This window comes from Platalea leucorodia (genome assembly GCF_965183815.1).
Source record: "Platalea leucorodia genome assembly, contig: HAP1_HAP1_SCAFFOLD_128, whole genome shotgun sequence".
In the NCBI taxonomy this organism is placed as follows: Eukaryota; Metazoa; Chordata; class Aves; order Pelecaniformes; family Threskiornithidae; genus Platalea; species Platalea leucorodia.
The window spans coordinates 194,426-211,509 of NW_028121409.1; the positions used below are offsets into that span (position 1 = coordinate 194,426).

The following is a 17,084-nucleotide window of genomic DNA, read 5'->3' on the forward strand; positions in this document are numbered from 1 at the left end:
CCTCTATGCAGCAAATATCTGAGGTCCTTGTGTTGCTCTAATGGCATGTTCTCCAGACTGTTCACCTTATTCATCTCATTCACACAGGGGAAATGTCCTGGTGAAGCTGTGGGCATAGTTCATTCAGGAAAGTGCTCCTTAAAGTTAAGGCACAGATCACTCCAGGAGTTACTCCTTCTAAGGCATATGAACAAGACCATGCCTGGTGCTGCTTCCTCCACTCTATGCAGATGCCAAACTCGATTTCATGCCATACATGTGCACAGAACCTCCTTACTGTTTGCCTACAAAACACAACAAAGCACACGTTACAGCCCTCACTTGATTTCATGTACGCTGAGTGGAAGAAACACAGACATATAGGACTACGTCTCTGGGCTCCAGGGAATCATAGAACCATAGAATCCTAGAATCGTTTAGGTTGGAAAAGATCCTTAAGATGATCGAGTCCAACCGTAAACCTAACACTACCAAGCCCACCACTAAACCATGTCCCTAAGCACCACATCTACACATCTTTTAAATACCTCCAGGGTTGGGGACTCAACCACTTCCCTGGGCAGCCTGTTCCAATGCTTGATAACCCTTTCGGTGAAGAAATTTTTCCTAATATCCAGTCTAAACCTGCCCTGGCTCAACTTGAGGCCGTTTTCTTCTCATCCTATCGCTTGCTACTTGGGAAAAGAGACTGAAACCCACCTCGCTACAACCTCCTTTCAGGTAGTTGTAGAGTGCAATAAGGTCTCCCCTCGGCCTCCTTTTCTCCAGACTAAACAACCCCAGCTCCCTCAGCCACCCCTCATAAGACTTGTTCTCTAGACCCTTCACCAGCTTCGTTGCCCTCTGGACATGTTCCAGCACCTCGATGTCTTTCTCGTAGGGAGGGAATCCTCATAGGCCAGATGAGACCCAGGAGGCATAGTAGTTATGCACTATGAGCAGCATGGCCTGAGGACCAGGCTGTCCTCCCTCTAATGGACGTGAACAGTAAATACCACACTTCCTTATGTGCCGAAGAATCCCCTCAATGACTATCTAACTCCCTGGCACTTGAGCTGGATGAATAATGCATTTCATTATTTTTTTAAGTGACTGAATTGAAATTGCTCATAAATAAAGAGAAGAAGCATCCAAGTTCACTTGGAGGACTTTATTAAATGAACAAAGGACTGTGCTGATCCACTTCAAACCAGCTCTTTCTTTTGTAGAGCCAGGAGGCTAGTACATGTTCTGTGGATTGCCAGTGAAATGAAGACAAAACCAGTTTCAGTCCGCTCAGAGAAATTTTACCTTGAAAGTACCTCCTTCTTTTGATTTATGAGACTGACTCATTGCAAATGGTTTCTGTGGGACATTTTAAACTGAGATGAACCTCTCCCAAATCACCTTCTCTGAGCCAGTCCCCTTGGTTCCTTCTGCTACCCATGGGACAAGTTTTCCTTTTGGGATTCACCATGTCCTAAGGTGGGTGACTCTATGCTCACCACTTAACAGATCTCTCTCCACTGACCAGAGAAAAGGGCCTGAGATCAGATGCCTAATGTAGAGATTAGATGTTCGTTTAGATACTAAAATAGTTGTCCCGATCCAATGTCGGGAGAGGTTTCGATACGATCCCAAGGATGAGATTAAGATGCTGGAATCGGTCAGATGTCGTACAACCTTTCACTTTTATTTGAGGGGAGAAGAGAATGGAGGGAGGAGGGAGGGCAAGGGAGGAGAGGAAAAGAATGGGGGGAGAGAGAGAGAAAGAGAAGGAGGAGTTTGTCACCACCACTTTGAGTCCGAGGATCTTCTGCAGCGTCTTTGGTGGCCTCAGGCTTCGTCGGGGACCGAAGCAGGGTGGGGGGGGAGCCTTGAGGGTGCAGGAACGGAAGGAGTGGTCTCGCGCACGCCGCCGCCGCCCCCGCCGAGGGGCACGTGTGCTCCTTATATAGGGGCTCCCACGCATGCGCGGATAACAAATGTGTACGTGCGGTTCGCCACGGACGTGCTGCCCCCGCCTCTGCTCTTTTCGCGCCTTTTTGTTGAGAGAAAGAGAAAACAAAGGAGAAAGAAAGAAAACGCAGAGTTGAGAGAGTTGGGGATAAGGGTGGAGGAAAATTGTGGGGAGGAAAAAAGGGAATAACATTGTTTCGGATGAAGGAATGTCTTAACACACGTTAACTGAGGTTGGTTGTGACTGACAGATGGTACAGATTTTTGTTACACCATCAGGTGGAGCGTTAGGAACAAATTGCATATTTGACACAATGCGTTGAATTAATTGAATAAAACCTGGAATTATACAGGGTAGGAACAGTAAGGTGGCAGTTGCACATAGCAAATACAATATTAATTGTTTGACCCACGGTGCCCCTGGTAACCAGGACCACAAATCGCCGTTCCAACCACTCCAGGTTTGAACAGGGACATGGGCTATTTTCCTGATGTCTTGGGTCAGTTGGAGAACCACTTCTCCCACATCATCTATTTCTAGGCAGCAGTTAGAGACATTTAATTTTCCACACACCCCTCCCTCCTCAGCCAGTAAATAATCTAAAACCATGCGGTGCTGAAGGATTGCCGTGCGCATTTGTTGAGACTGCCGAGTTAATAGGTCTATGGCGTCAGCGGTTTTGTTGGTGATAATTTCTAGGGCCGCTTGTAGTCTGATTATTCGGTTTAGATTATAGATTGGTTCTCTTGCCCCTGCAATGGGCTCGTTCGGGTTCCAGGTTGCTGGTCCATAGTGTTCAATTATTCGCTCAGAGGGCCATTCGTCATTCCCCCATTTTTGTGTCCCACCTAAATTTACCTTGGTAGATCGCGTCTTACGGGCAATACTTCAATCCCCGAGGTTATCATACACTTTTACGCCTAATTGGGGTCCACCAGTTTCTGGCAGGAGGAAGAATAGGGGCCTTATGATTCCTATATAACAAACTCCCGACCACCCCGCGGGTAAGAATTTGTATGCCGTATTCCCACAGATCCAATAATGCTGTTTTTTGGCTTTATTTCCCTGAGCAAATGGCCCATCTTTCCCTGGTGGAAACTGAAAACAAGTTGTGTGTTTGTCACCCAGAGGGCTGAAAAAGGTGGTTGCCCCATCCCTTATTCGGCCGGTACAATAGCAAGCCCCATGAGTAGTGAACATTTAATATTTCCTTTTTGCAAAGAAAACTAAACAATTACATTTTCTAAGCAAGTACAACATTTCATGTCACTTGGCTATTAAGTTTTCCCATATACAGGACTACTTAATGATGAAAATAGAGGAAGATCAAAAACAGTAAGAATTATATATATGGTAAATCATAGGTTGAAATCCTTGAGATGTCCAACATAAATAGGCATCATTGGAAAGCTATTGAGTATTTTTTCTTAAATAAGCACACACACATATACATGCTTAAACATGCACCAGACAATTAGATGTCTTTGTACTATTGCATAAAGACTGTAGTGCACTGAAACATCTAATACTTAGCCTGTTTGACATAGATATTAAATCTCGAATTATTCATAGAGCTGCAATGAAGTACAAACACGTATGCACACATATGTACCACCCGTTATAAAAACGGATATACACAGTGGGATATTCTAATGGGTTGGTGTCCCTGAGTTAAAATGATCCAAAGTAGCAGGTGCATCGTGGTCATATCACCGCCCTTGAAAAACAAATAGGAACAAACTCGCTCCTTGGGTTAGAAGGAGGGAATAATCCATTTGGTGTGGATTTTGTAGGTTCTCCCACTGGTATCTTTTGCTTTCCATGTATATTTGTTTAGGGGGGTATCTAATATGAGAGGCACAGCTCCCACAGTGGGAAGCTCGACCAGAACCGGCTGGCTGGGGGAGTAAGATAATGCACCAGGGCAACTGGGGCTTCGAGAGACATGTACCATGGTTGGGGCTTGTGGACAAAATGCCGCAATTTTCGGGCACCCATTTGTACCCCAGCGATTATTGACATTGGCCACTGCCTCCCCCACCTGCTCGGCCCATCCCGGTTGGCGGGGTTTAGTAGGTCTCCTTTATTATTGCAGGTGAGTTGTCTGATAAACATCCACCCTCCGCCTCCCTCCTCACCCTGAGGGGGCGGAGGTTTTAGTTTCCCACCACTCTTTTCATCCTTCTTAAACCCTTCCTCCCTGTCCAATGCTGGCACAGAAGGTGGGTTCGGTTTGGGAGGGGGTCCTTGCCCGGACCACCTCCGCACCAAGAGCTTCAACTTTTTGGTGGGGAGCCCATCCATCAAGTCTCGGGGCACACCCTTTTGCAATCCCTTCTGCCACAATCCTTGTCGGAATGGGGGTTTCTCCCTTTGTGTTAGGTCAGGGCTTCCCCCCGAAAAAGCCAGCGATTAATTTGCTGGCCTCGCTGCCCGCACAGCCCCAGTTTCTGCCTTTTGGTAAGTTCTGCCTACTGGCCCATATTTCCTCCCGTAGTTTATTAGTTCCTGAGCTCTCTCCCCCCAGGTCCACACCTTCCTCCCCCACTGCCGCTGTTTGGGGGTTACCATTCCCTCCAGGGCAGCTGCGATTCGCTCCTTGCAAGGCACATTTTGTATTCTCCCCTGTAATTGGATCCCGATAGGTTTTAACGAGTCGGGGAGCCCTCTTATTAGCAGCGTCAGCCGCTCGGGGTCTACCGGTAACAACATCGGAGAGCTTAAATTTGGTTTAAGTTCCCGGTCATACATCATTTGCAGGCATGCTGCCTTCTGTACGTTTTCTAGTAGTTGCTCAACTGAACCAGTTATAGCCAGGGGGTCCCCCCTCCCTAATGGATTCAGCCCCCCCGCCCAATATGCTGCCCTCTGGGTCAGAGACCATGGGGCCTGGCGATCGCCCGTGGTGAGGAAGACGCCGGGGCCCCAATACCCCTCTGCTTCTTTTTCCGATAGCATGATCCCGTCACTCCCCCGACAGGGATATCCTCCACACAGATTCGGTTTCGGACTCCCTCACCGTCCTAGCAAAATCCTTTCGGAGTTTAGCCAATTCGGTGGCGGTAAAAGGGATTTCTTTGGTTACAACTTGGGGACGGTTGTCGCTATCGTCCTCATATATGTATTCCGTCTTTACCAGCGGGCACATATGGGGGGGGTTATCCACCGTCTCCCTTAATTGCTTTAGGTCTTTCTGGGGGTAGATTTGGCGTACGCCTTTCTCTTCCAACACTACCTCCGCCTGAGCGAGGGTGTCTGCCTCCCTCAGGAGCTGAACCCTCAGCTCCTCCTTCAAAATCATATTTTGGCGCTTCTCCTCCTCTAGCGCCCGTTTGGTCTCTAGTAGTTGCTCTCGCAGCAGCGCTATCGCCGCTTGCAACGAAGCGGCCACAGCCTCCGATTGGCAGGGCGCTCGTTTCTTGTCCTCCACCGCCGCTGCCAGACACGCTCCTAACACAGCACAAACGATAGCTTTCCCTTTCCCCTTCTTCACCCTAGCTTCTTTATGCAAAACCGCTATTCGGTCCATAACACTTTGCAGTTGGAACCAGTGGTCCCGTGCCCAATCTCGTCCCGGGGGCGAGGGGCGAGAGCGGTATGTTTCTAAAAACTCATATAATTTCTCTGTCTCTTCACAAAAATCGCCTGCCTTTTGGGCGGCCATATCCTACAAAGGGGAGTTCGTCCTGGGAGGGTCAAACCTTAGAAAAAACAAGTTTCCCCTATACGCTCCCAGGAGGCCAGTCCGCACACTACTACAAGACAAAGACGAGCCTACAAAGGGGATATCGTCCTGAGGGGGTCACACCGTACAATCCAAACTTCCCCTATACTCCCCCAGGAGGCCAGACCATAAACTAGTGTGAGGCAGAGCAGAGCCTACAAAGGGGATATCATCCCGAGGGGGTCACACCATAAGATTCAAGTCTCCCCTATACGCCCTCAGGAGCTCAAATCACAAACTGCTACGCGCGTTTCAGTGCAAAGGTCTCAACACCCACTCCTTCCTTGCGCTTCGTTCGTCTCCGGCTGCTTCCCTCGCGGGAGAGCAGAACCGCGGATCGGAACTCCGCACTCGCTTCGTACTTATTTGTACGTCTTGTTCACACACACTCGCTCAGCGCACCGTAAGGTTTTGACACTCTTGTCTCAAGGGATCCTGTCTGTGACGCCAATTAAAATGTCCCGATCCAATGTCGGGAGAGGTTTCGATACGATCCCAAGGACGAGATTAAGACGCAAACGAGGTCAAATGCCGTACAACCTTTTGACTTTATTTTGGCGAATGAAGGGGTGAGGACCAGGTAGGGAGATGGGGGGGGGAGGAAAGAAAAAGAAAAAAAAAGAGAGAGAGAAAAGGGAGAAAAATAGAAAGAGCGTGCTCAGGTGGGTGAGAAAAGAGCCACGTAGGGGAACTAGCTACCGCCACTCCGAGTCCGGCGTTGTCCTGTCGATCAAAGGTCCAGTAGGTCCAGTCTCTGTGTCCGCAGGAGCAGCTTCCAAGGAGGTGTGCGGGGAAGGACGAGAAGAGAAAAGAGAGAGAGTGAGGACCTCAAAAGGCGCACGCGGTCCTTTTATAGGGCCGTGCACATGCGCAGAACGGGTCTGCATACATGCAGTTTGCGCTTCTGCTTTTTGCGCCCTGGTCTCTGCGCAGGCGTGCGTGCAGTCCATGGCCCCGCCTTCCGCGTCCTGGCCTCCGCTTTTCGCGCCCTGGTGTCTGCGCACGCGTGCGTGCAGTCCATGGCCCCGCCTTCCGTGTCCTGGCCTCCGTCTTTCGCGCCCTAGTCTCTGCGCAGGCGTGCGTGCAAGTTCATGGTCCCGCCTTTCATGTCCTGGTCTCTGCATGGGCTGTGGTGGTTTCGTCGGGGGCTGGATGTCGGACCCAGAAGATGGCGGTAGAACGGCAATGTCGAGACAATTCTGGTTAGTCCTCGACACCTCCTCCACACGAAAATCCTCCCAGAAGATCCCATAGGCGGTGGGATGTACCCGCTTTACGAGATCCCTCCAGGAACCACATATGCTTTTCCCTGCAGCCAGAGACTTCCTGTGCAGAGGGCTGTGAAGATTTCTCCCACAGTCAGCTCTCTGCATCCTCTCACCCCACATGAACGTTAACCTCTCTCTGCCTTGCTCCTCTCACTTTGGTGCCTGCAGGCAGTGCCCTCAGCCCCGCTGTTCTTTGCAGAGGAGCTGCTCCTGGGCAGAGCCGTCTCTCTGCAGCGCTGCCCAGCTGCCATGAGCTCCCTCCATCCCAGGAGCCCAGCCCAGCTCAGCAGCAGAGGCCCAGCCCAAGGCAGCACTTTCTCTGCCCCCTCTGGGCTCCCTCCAGGTGTCCCTGGGGCTGCAGGGGAACCTGCTGTGAAACAGCCTGAAGGATTCATCAATGTTCCCCGCCTTAGCTGGGGAGACACACTTACTCCCACCAGTGGCATTTCTCCTGCCAGGAGAAAGATTTGGCCATGAAAATCATGTTTTCTTTTCCCATCGTTAGACAGGACACCCAGAGAGGGACAGGGAATGATCTCCTTTACCCCTGCTGAGGGAAGGGATTCAGCTGAGTCAGTCGAGGCATCTCCTTCTGGGTTTGTAGTCCTGGGGCTAGAAGGGGACTAAACTTTATCCCATGCCTGACACAACCCCACAGGTGGTGGGTTTCTTCTTGCCTCAGTTCATACATGTGCACAAAATAGGCTCCTGCATGTGAGTTCCTTGTCTCAGCTCCCATGCTCATTACTGGGGGTGGAGGCCAGGAGGGAGCTGTTCACACACAAACACCTGGTGACACTGGAGGTGCCAGAGGTGGTCAGGCAAAAATGCCAGGAGGCCTGCATGGAGGAACAAGGACCTCCTGGCCAAACTCAGACATGAAAAGGAGCACAGAGAGGGGGGAAGCAGGGACAGGTAACCTGGGAGGAATACAGAGAGACTGTCCAAGCATGCAGAGAGGCAGTCTGGAAAACCAAAGCCCAAGTAGAACTGAATCTCATGAAGGATGTTAATGGCAACAGGAAGGGTTTCTGTACTGACAGAGCTGACAAAAGCTATGGCAAAAGCTCTGAAAAAAGTGGGTGCATTGCTGAAGGAGGTGGGGGAGCTATTGACACAGCACATGGGAATGGCCGTGGCACTGAATGCCGCCTTCACCTCCTCCTTTACTGGCAAGACAGGCCTTCAGCAATCCCAGGTCCCAGAGACCAGTGGGGAAAGTCAGGAGCCAGGCAGCCATACCCCTGGTGCAAGAGGATCAGGTCAGGGAATACGTAAGCAATCTGGACATACCTAAGTCTCTGGGCCCTGACGGCATGCAGCCACGAGTGCTGAGGGAGCTGGCAGATGTCATTGCGAGGCCACTCTCAATAATCTTTTACCGGTCCTTGAAACTGGGGGAAGTGGCCGAAGAGTGGAGGAAATCAAATGTCAGTCCTATCTTCAAGAAGAGCAAGAAGGAGGACCCAGGGAACTAGAGGCCACTCAGCCTCACCTCTCTCCCTGGCAAGGTGATAGAGCAGCGAATCCTGGAAACTGTATTTCCAGGCACATTGTACTGGTTTTGGCTGGGATGGAGATAAGGGGAAGTTTAGGTTGGATATTAGGGAAAACTTTGTCACTGAAAGGGCTGCCAGGCACTGGCACAGGCTGCCCAGGGAAATGGCTGAGTTTCCATCCCTGGAAGTATTTAAAAGATGGGTAGACGTGGTGCTTGAGGACATGGTTTAGTGGTGGACTTGGCAGTGCCGAGTTAACGGTTGGACTCGATGATCTTCAGGGTCTTTTCCAACCTTAACAATTCTATGATTCTATGATTCTATAATTTTCTTCATAGCAGCCCGTATGGTGCTATGTGTGGGATTTGGGACCAAAACAGTGTTGACAACACCCCAATGTTGTAGCTAGTGCTGAACTGGGTTTGCACAGCATCAAGGCCTTCTCTGCTTCTCTCTCTTCCTCCCCAGCGAGTAAACTGTATTTGTGGATGAGGGAAGAGCAGGGGATGTCATTTAGCAAGGCAAAGCTTTACCCTGTGTCTTGGTGTCCATGTGCAGGTTTTGGTAGCGGGGGGGGCTGCAGGGGTGGTCTCTGTGAGAAGAGACCAGGGGCTGCCTCCATGCCAGGCAGAGCTGCTTCCAGCTGGCTCCAAACAGACCCATCGCTGGCCAAAGCTGAGCCCATCGAGGATGGTGGAACCTCTGTGAAAGTGTATTTAAGAAAGGTCACAACCGCCAAAGTGGGAGAGGAGTGAGGGAAAAAACAGTGTGAGAAACAGCCCTGCAGGCACCACGGTTGGTGAAGAAGGAGGTGCTTCAGGCACCAGAGCAGGTTCCTTGCAGCCCATGGCAGAGAGCACGGTGGAGAAGGTAAGCCCTGCAGTCTGTGGAGGACCCAACACTGGAGATGTAGGATATTTCCTGCAAGAATGGTGGCTTGAGGAGAGCCCATGCTGGAGCAAGTTCGTCTCAAAGGACTGTAGCCCACAAGACGGACCCCATGGGAAAAGTGTGAGAAGGAAGGAGCAGCAGAGAGGACCTGTTCTGGACTGACCACAGCCTCCATTGCCCATCCCCCTGCACTGCTCAGGGGTAGAAGAGTTGGGAACAAAGGGGTGAAGCTGAACTGGGGAAAACAGGGTGGTGGGAGGGAGGCCTTCCATGGGGAAGGAGATAAGGTCTTCCACCAGTCCCACAATTCTTCCACCTCGAGCCTTTGCAGCTGCCCATGCATGGCCTGCCCACTTACCTTTGCTACTGTCACGTTTGTACAAGGCCCCCACACATCTTGGCACAGCCAGTGCGAGCTGGCCTCCACGAAACCTGGAGCCCACGGGGCCTTGGAGGCAGGGAGGGGCCAGGTCCCCTCTGCCTGAGGCACAGCTTTTCCCTGGGAACCTCCCTGAGGAGCCTCCTCCTGTGTGTCAGCCTGGGGCCTGGCACCGCTGCCACAGGGACAAGGGCTGGGGGGGCAAGGCAGGGCTGAAGTAGCTCAGCTGGGAGAGCGTTAGACTGAACATCTAAAGGTCCCTGCTTCAACCCCGGGCTTCAGCAATCATTTTCTCCCTTACATGTTTGCAAAGCCCATCTGCCTTCTTCCAGCCTGCCCCAGCCCTGCTTGCTCCTTCACCTCTTGCCAGAGCACCATCGCGGCTCTGCAGCTGTAGATCTGTGGCTTAGAAGGAGCCTTCCTCCAGCACCAACAGTCCCCAGCCCCTCCCGGGGCAGGACTCTCCCTTCAGAGCTCCTCTGGGGTGGTCTCCAGCTGTCCCTCCTTCCCTGCTCCACAGGGATGGAGATCTCTCCTCTGCGGGGTCTCTGCAAAGACCCTGTCTCTCTCCTCTTTCTCATTCTCAGTGGTGCACAGACTGGTCCCATCCTCACACACCTCCTTCACCTGGACCCCATTTCCCAGACCAGAGGCCACCGTCCCCCAGTCCCAGGGAGACGCACTCCCTGGAGCTGACGCCTCAATGGCAGCATCCTCCCTCCAGAGCTCTGTCCCAGTAAGACCTCTGATGTGCCCAGGACAGCTGACAAAGCCGTGCTGAGGTGCTCTCCAGCTGTCCAGCACCTCCAGAGGACTTTGGCTTTTTTCGTGACTGAGCACAAGTGAGAGGACGGGGAGAGGGAGAGACTGTCTGTCCAAGCAAGGTTACTGTCTGGCCAGCTTTGAGCATGAGCTTGAAAGTGCTTGGCTGCAGGGGCAGTGCCTGCAGGACTCTCACTGCTCCCAAAGAGTCCTTCTAGGTTGCTCCTGAGCAAGAATAGGAGAGTCACTGATAAGGATGGGCCCTGGGGCCATGTGTGCAAAGCAGACTGGATGAGCAGCCCATCCCCTTACCTCCTCCACTCAACCCCTCCAGAAGTTCACGGTGACTGCGGTCTGGTTTTCATTCCCCCAAACCCTCTCTGCCAGGCAGGGGCTCACTGGGGAACAAATCTATGGCACTGGGCAACACAACTGCCCCAGCTGTAGCACCACGAGGACACCACCCCTGCGTGTGGCCAAACCGTCGGCCTTTCAGCTGACACACCCTGCCACAGAGACCCTTAGCCCCAGGGAGACGGAAGCTTGCCCTTCCCCCCACCTCCAGGGATGCTGGGGGGCAGAGGGGTGCAGGGGGAGGTCCAGTGCCTGGATGAGGGGCTGTGAGCTTTCTGCTCCCGTGTCCCCTCCACCGCATGCCCTGGGCTGCCATCAGAGCCTGGGGGCACCTCAGCCCAGGGAGGGCATTTCCCTCAGCCTGTTGCTCTGCTCCTGCTCTGGAGTTGGGGACAGATGTGACACAGAGGGCTGCAGCCCTGGGGTCAGGGGAGGCTCAAGGGAAGGGCTTTGCTCTTCTCCATCAAAACACCCCAGGGTGGGCCAGAGTGTGGGAGCAGCACCTGCAGCAAGAGCCTGCTTCTGCCCCATTGCCCTGCAGAGACGTGCAGGGGCAGTGCTCTGTAGTACAGCCCTGTGCCAGGATCAGGCCCCAGTGCAGAGGCAGTCTGGACTTCCTCCATCTCAGGAGGGTTCAAATGCTGTTTTCTGCACGCCTGAGCAGAGAGAGCCTGTTTCATGGCATTTTGGGGCCTGAACCATCTGGCCCTGCAGGCTGGGTCTGTGCTCTGGAGCAATGCAGGATCATCCCTGTGCCCCACATCTGGGCTTGCTCCTGCAGCTCCCAAGGACCTCCCCGAGGGCGTGACAGTGAGACCCCAACCCTCTGCGCTGCTGCCCCACGCTGGGCAGAGCAAGGCTGTGGGACGTCCATGGGAGAGCAGCGTTTCCAGGGCGAGACCCCCAAGGGGATGGGTGACACCCATGGGCACTGCAAACACAGCTTCCATCCCATGGGAAACCCCCACCGGGGCAGGCTCCAGCCCTGCATCTCCACAGGGAGAGATGGGCCCAGGGCTCCGGATGGAGGGGCTGGCTTGGGACCAGGGGCTGCCAGCAGGAAAGCTCTAGGGACCAGGGCAGAGGGGTGTGTGAGCCTGGGCTCCCCCTGGGCCACCCCCAGGGTCACCCCAGGGGTGGAGGAGCTCCCAGCAGGGAATGGGGCAACACTGCTGTGGGAGAGGAAAGAGCAACTGGGGAACCCCGAGGTGAAGAGATGGACACTCATGGGACCTTGGAGAGAGACATTTTGGCTGGAAACTGTGGCTGCCAGGATGGAAATGGCTCTGTCAGCAGGAATATCCCCAGGGACCATGGGCTCTCACAGCCCCACAATCTGACCCCGAGACTGCTGTCCCTGAGACATGCCCCTTCCCCACCACCACGCCTTTGTGCTCCGCTCCTCCCAGTCAGCCTCAGGGAGACAACCCGACATCGGGCCAGGCAAGCACCAGCTCTGGCTCAAACCCCTAAAGGCTTTTAATAAGTACAAATATGGAGGCATGATGCAAAAACAGGGGAATCAAAGAGAGGAAATGCCCGGCTGTTTCTGATGCCCGTGGGAAAAGGGAGACGGTTCCCTGGTGCTCACGGCTCTCCCAGCTGCACTGACCTCTCCTCCCTCCTGGCTGCACCCAGCTGCATGGCAGGGACGGGCTCTCCTGGCGCGGGGCTCAGGGACTGTTGTGCACTGAGCTCCGGTGGAACAGGCTCTGTGTCCTCAGGGGGATGTGCCAGAGACACCTCTTCAGCATCGTCATAGCCTGTGCTCTCTGGGGAGAGGGACTAGGCATCTCCCTTAGCTCCAGGGGCCCCAGCACGTCTCTGGGAGCACAGCTTTGCCCCTGCAAGCAGCAAGGCAGCCATTGCATGTTCACCCCATGCTCTCCTCCTCTGTACATCAGCTTCCTCCCTTCTCCTGGGACAGGACTGGTGACAGTCTGGAGATGTTCAGTGCCCTCTCCCACTCCCGTACCCCCAAGGAAAACTCTGGGTGCATTTTCCCCAATCCCATGAGGGCGGGCTATCTGTAGAGCAAGGATTCATCCGGCACCAGGGATGGCAGCCCAGGAACCAGTAGTGCTCTCTTTCCCTCTCACCTCCAGGAGCATCCCTGGGTCCTGCTGCCTTCTCTGGCGCCCTTGCCATTTCCCAGCCTCCCTGCCCAGGGGCAGCATCATCCCCAGGCTCAGAAACCTCCCTGGCATCATCATAGCCATTCGCCGGGTCACCTCCAGGCAGGACAGGGACGTCTGAAAGGAGAGGGGAGCTGGTGACAGGGAGAAGATACATTTGCAGAGCAGAGGATGGGAGGATGTGCAGGGACATGGGGCTCAGACACCGGTGTTGGCAGCACCACAGGAGACACCCCCCCATGTCTTCTCCAACTCCGACGGTGACACTCAGTGACACCGCTGTTCTTCACATGTCTGCAGGGAGGAGAGATCCACTCCTTCCCGCACCCTATTACCTGCTGCTGATCCCGGACCATCCTCCTCCTTGCTGTCCCCGGGGTAGGGCTGCAGCTTGGTCAGGGACCCCTCTGAAGAGGAGCCTGGAGAGAGGCGCAGCGGCTGTTAGGGGAGTGCGCTCTGCTGACCAGGCCTGTGGTCAGTGCTGCTGGGGACGGGGGACCCACAGAGGCAGGGCTGAGTGGGGAGAAGGGCTCAGGACTCACCCTGCTCCCCTGGGACAAACCCTGTCTCAAAGGGGCTCCCAGAGCTGCCCCGGGACAGCCCATTCCCTCCCCCCTCAGGTGTCCCATAGGGGTGCAGGGACAGGCAGAGAGGGGCTGTCCCCAGCTGGGACGGGAAGAACTGGTGGGGAGGAAGCTCCTCTCTTGGGCCCAGGACCTGGCTGCTCTCCCCACAGCCCCCACAGCCCCAGCACTGCAGGGACCATGGACCAGGGGACTGCAAGGGGTCAGCCATGGGTGGGGGGAGAGGGGGAAGAGCCTGGCAGATGTGCCCCCCTGGAGGAACCCACACCCACCTGAGCCACTGAACCTCGCCTGCTTCTCCCACGCCGGGCTGTAACCGATCTCCTCATACATGCCGTCAGGGAAGGGCTCCAAAGCTCTCCCAGAGCCTGTGGACAGCAGCAGGGCTGGCCCAGGGACAGGCAGAGACAAGATGGCATCCCACTCTGCTCCCCCAGCTTTGGTCCTCTGGGCCAGCAGACGGCCATTGCCAGAGCACAGTCCTGCTACCCGAGCCCAGCTCTGCCATTTCTGTCCTTGCCCCATCCCTACCTCCCCCCATGTCTGGACTCTCTCTGCCCTTTGCTGCTGGTGGCCCATGGTCAGGCAGTCAAGGAGGCGGTGCATGGGAATGAAGGCAGCACACACCCTTATCTCCCCAGCTCTGCCTGTGCCACTCACTCACACCTCACAGCACCCCTGGCCTTGCCAGGAGGCATCTTTCCCCGCCACCCGCCTCCGCGCCCAGCCCTGGCGCTTCGCACTTGCCCGGCCAGGAGGGCCAGGACAAGGCAGAGAAGGGCCCCCAGGATGATGCAGATGATGACGGGCAATGAGACACTCCCGCTGGCGGTCGGACGGCCCCGGGTGGGATCTGCATGGCAGGAGCACAAAAAGGGCAGCACCAGGCCTGGGAGAGGTGGGGAGCTGGGACACCCCAGTCCTGACCCCCATTACACCAGGGGTAGACAACCCCAGGAGTGAGTCATGAGGAAGATCCCACCCTGATGGGGAAATGCCAACCCCCCGCCCCACTGCTATCCCAGTGCCTCCTCCTGGGAGTTTCACATCCTGGCAAGGAGACACTTCCTTCCCACCATGGGTCACAGCTGGACATGAGAAGAACCAGCGCCGGTGCGGAGGACAGGTTACCTGGTCGGGGGGTTGCAGCTGCTGTCCTGGGTACAGCTGTAGAAGAGAAGAAGGAGAGCTGGGCTGAGAGGGTGGGTGTTCAAAGTCTCCTCTCTGACATGCTGTGTGTGCAGGTGTGCACATGTATCCCTGACACAGCCCACCCAAATTGCCCCTCCTGCAAAAATCGTCAGGGTGGCCAGGACAGAGCCCAGGGCCCTGCTCTGGGTATTGGGCAGGATGGCGCAGGCAGCCCAGGAGATGCCCCTGGGGGCTGCAGGGCCCTGCAGGCAGAAGCCAGAGGACATCCAGCCCCACAGAGGCTGCAGCCCACTTGGCACCAGGCTCCCAGGCTGCACAAGGATGGCCTTGCTCGCAGGAGCTCTGCCAGTAGCTCCATCAAGGGTCCCAGCCCTGCCACTCACCTGAGCAGCGCACGGCAGCATCCTCCTTGTGCCGGCAGGCACCGCTGTCCCCAGGCCGAGCCCAGCAGTCCTGCAGAGATGGCTCTGTCCCCCGGCACTCCACCTGCTCCAGCCAGATGGGGCCCGTCCCCTCCCCAAACGCAGCCTCGCCCAGGGCAGACACCGCAGGGCCACAGCCCAGCTGCCTGCAGGCCACCTCGGCATCCTGCATGTCCCAGGAGTCGTCGCACACCGTCCCCCAGGAGCCGCGGTGCCAGACCTCCACTCTGCCCGAGCACCCACTCTCGCCTCCCACGGCACGAATCTTCTCCCTGTCTGGAGAAGGCAGAGACCTCCCAGGGCACCGGGACAGCAGGCAGAGCCCTGCCAGGCCAGAGGGGCATGCAGAGGAGCAGCTACCTGTGCAGCTCGTGGAGTTTGGGCACATGGTCCCCAGGGCTGGGGGTGTTTCTGGCCGACTCCCTGCAGAAGAAAATGCTGCGGTGAAGGGGCTGCTGAAGGGGGTCGTGCAGCAGAGCGTGGGGCTGAGCTCTGCTCACGCCTCCCCGTGCCGCCTCGCTCACGGCAGCAGCTGAACCCCAGTCATTCAGGGGACACGCACGGCAATGTGGGGGACCCTGACTGCTCAGCCCCAGAGGGACCCTGGTTCACAGAGCAGCAGGAGGGTGTCCATGGAGGGGACGCTCCTTGGAGCCCTGGCTGGGCTCTTCTGAGACCTCGCCTGCAGACACCTCTGCCTGTCCCGGGCGCTGCTGGGAGCCTGGCTGGCAACTGCTGGGGAATGTGTGGGGCTCTGAGAGCTGAAGTCCCATTTGTGCCACCACAAGCAGCAGGGTCTGGCCCGTAAAGTCAAAGCCCCTGTGGGCCCTGTCTCTGCGCTTGACTGTGCCCAGCAGGGAGCAGGAGCTGGGGGGATGCTGGTGCCCGGGGAGCTCCGAATTACCATTGCAGGTGATGTGGGTTTCGTCTCGCAGGTCATCACACGACTGTGGGTCCCAGGGAGCAGAAGGACACTGCCAGAAGGAGCTGTTTCTCTCCCCACACTCCACGCGATCCAGCCAGGTGAGGCCAGACACCCTACCATAGGGCAGGCGTGTTTCCAGGGTCCCTTCATCCCCACAGCCCAGCTCCTTGCATGCCAGCGACACCGTTTTGGGAGTCATTGAGTTGGAGCAAACGGTCCCCCATGTGCCATTGTAGAACACCTGCAGGCGCCCGGAGCAGTTGGTGCTGTTGTGCAGCCTCAGGGCCATGAAATCTGGGAGGAAAGAGCCCAGAGGGGAACAGGCTGGTCTGGGGCTATGGGAGCAGAGAAGCCTCTTCACCCCCCAGGCCCTCAGCCAGGCAGAGGCACGGCCAGCAAGTCACCCTTTTGCCAGGGGCAGAGAGAAGTCCCTGACGGACAGACACCCATGCCCTCCGCGCTAACCCTTGGGGACAGCTCAGCTTACAAGGGGCCCCCAGTGGGACCGAGGGGGTTTGTGCATGGGTGTCCCCAGGACAGGCTCAGGCAGGGGCTCAGAGGCAGCCAGGGACAGCCTCGGCCGTTGACGGCTCTCCCCTTGTCCCCGTCTCCCTGGGCACTGGGCTCCCACCACAGCTCCCAGCACAGACCTGAGCAGACGACTCCTGCGTCCTCTTTGTGCCCGCAGTCGTGCTGCCCCCAGGACCCTGCCGGGCAGTCCCAGAGAGCAGCTTCGGCCCCGGAGCAGTTCACGCTGTCCAGCCATATCTGACCGGAGCCTTCCCCGAACTGAGCGGAGCCAACCGCCTTCACCGCCCCTCCGCAGCCCAGCTGGTGGCAAACGACGGCAGCATCAGACAGGTCCCATTGGTCATCGCAGACAGTCCCCCAGCTGCCCTGGTGGTAGATCTCCACTCTCCCAGCACAGCGCCCGGGCCCGTTCACCAGCCGGACCTGCCGGCTCCCTGCAGCAGGAAGAAACCCCAGCTGCCATCAGGGGCCGGCTGCCCACCCAGCCCAGAGCCTGGGGGGCCTGTGCAGTGCCACTCA

General features: G+C 56.1%; 1 protein-coding gene across 1 annotated transcript in view; it reads right to left on the reverse strand.

Annotated features, from left to right (window-relative positions):
- Positions 1-273: 273 nt before the first annotated feature.
- Positions 274-17,084, reverse strand: part of LOC309603576 (scavenger receptor cysteine-rich domain-containing protein SCART1-like) — a gene marked incomplete at both ends in the record, with an annotated part of 36,093 nt that continues 19,282 nt past the window's right edge. The window contains 3 exons of the mRNA XM_082338387.1: positions 274-284; positions 16,014-16,328; positions 16,685-16,999. Coding sequence (XP_082194513.1) covers positions 274-284; positions 16,014-16,328; positions 16,685-16,999 — 641 coding nt within the window. The remainder of the gene's footprint in view (positions 285-16,013; positions 16,329-16,684; positions 17,000-17,084) is intronic.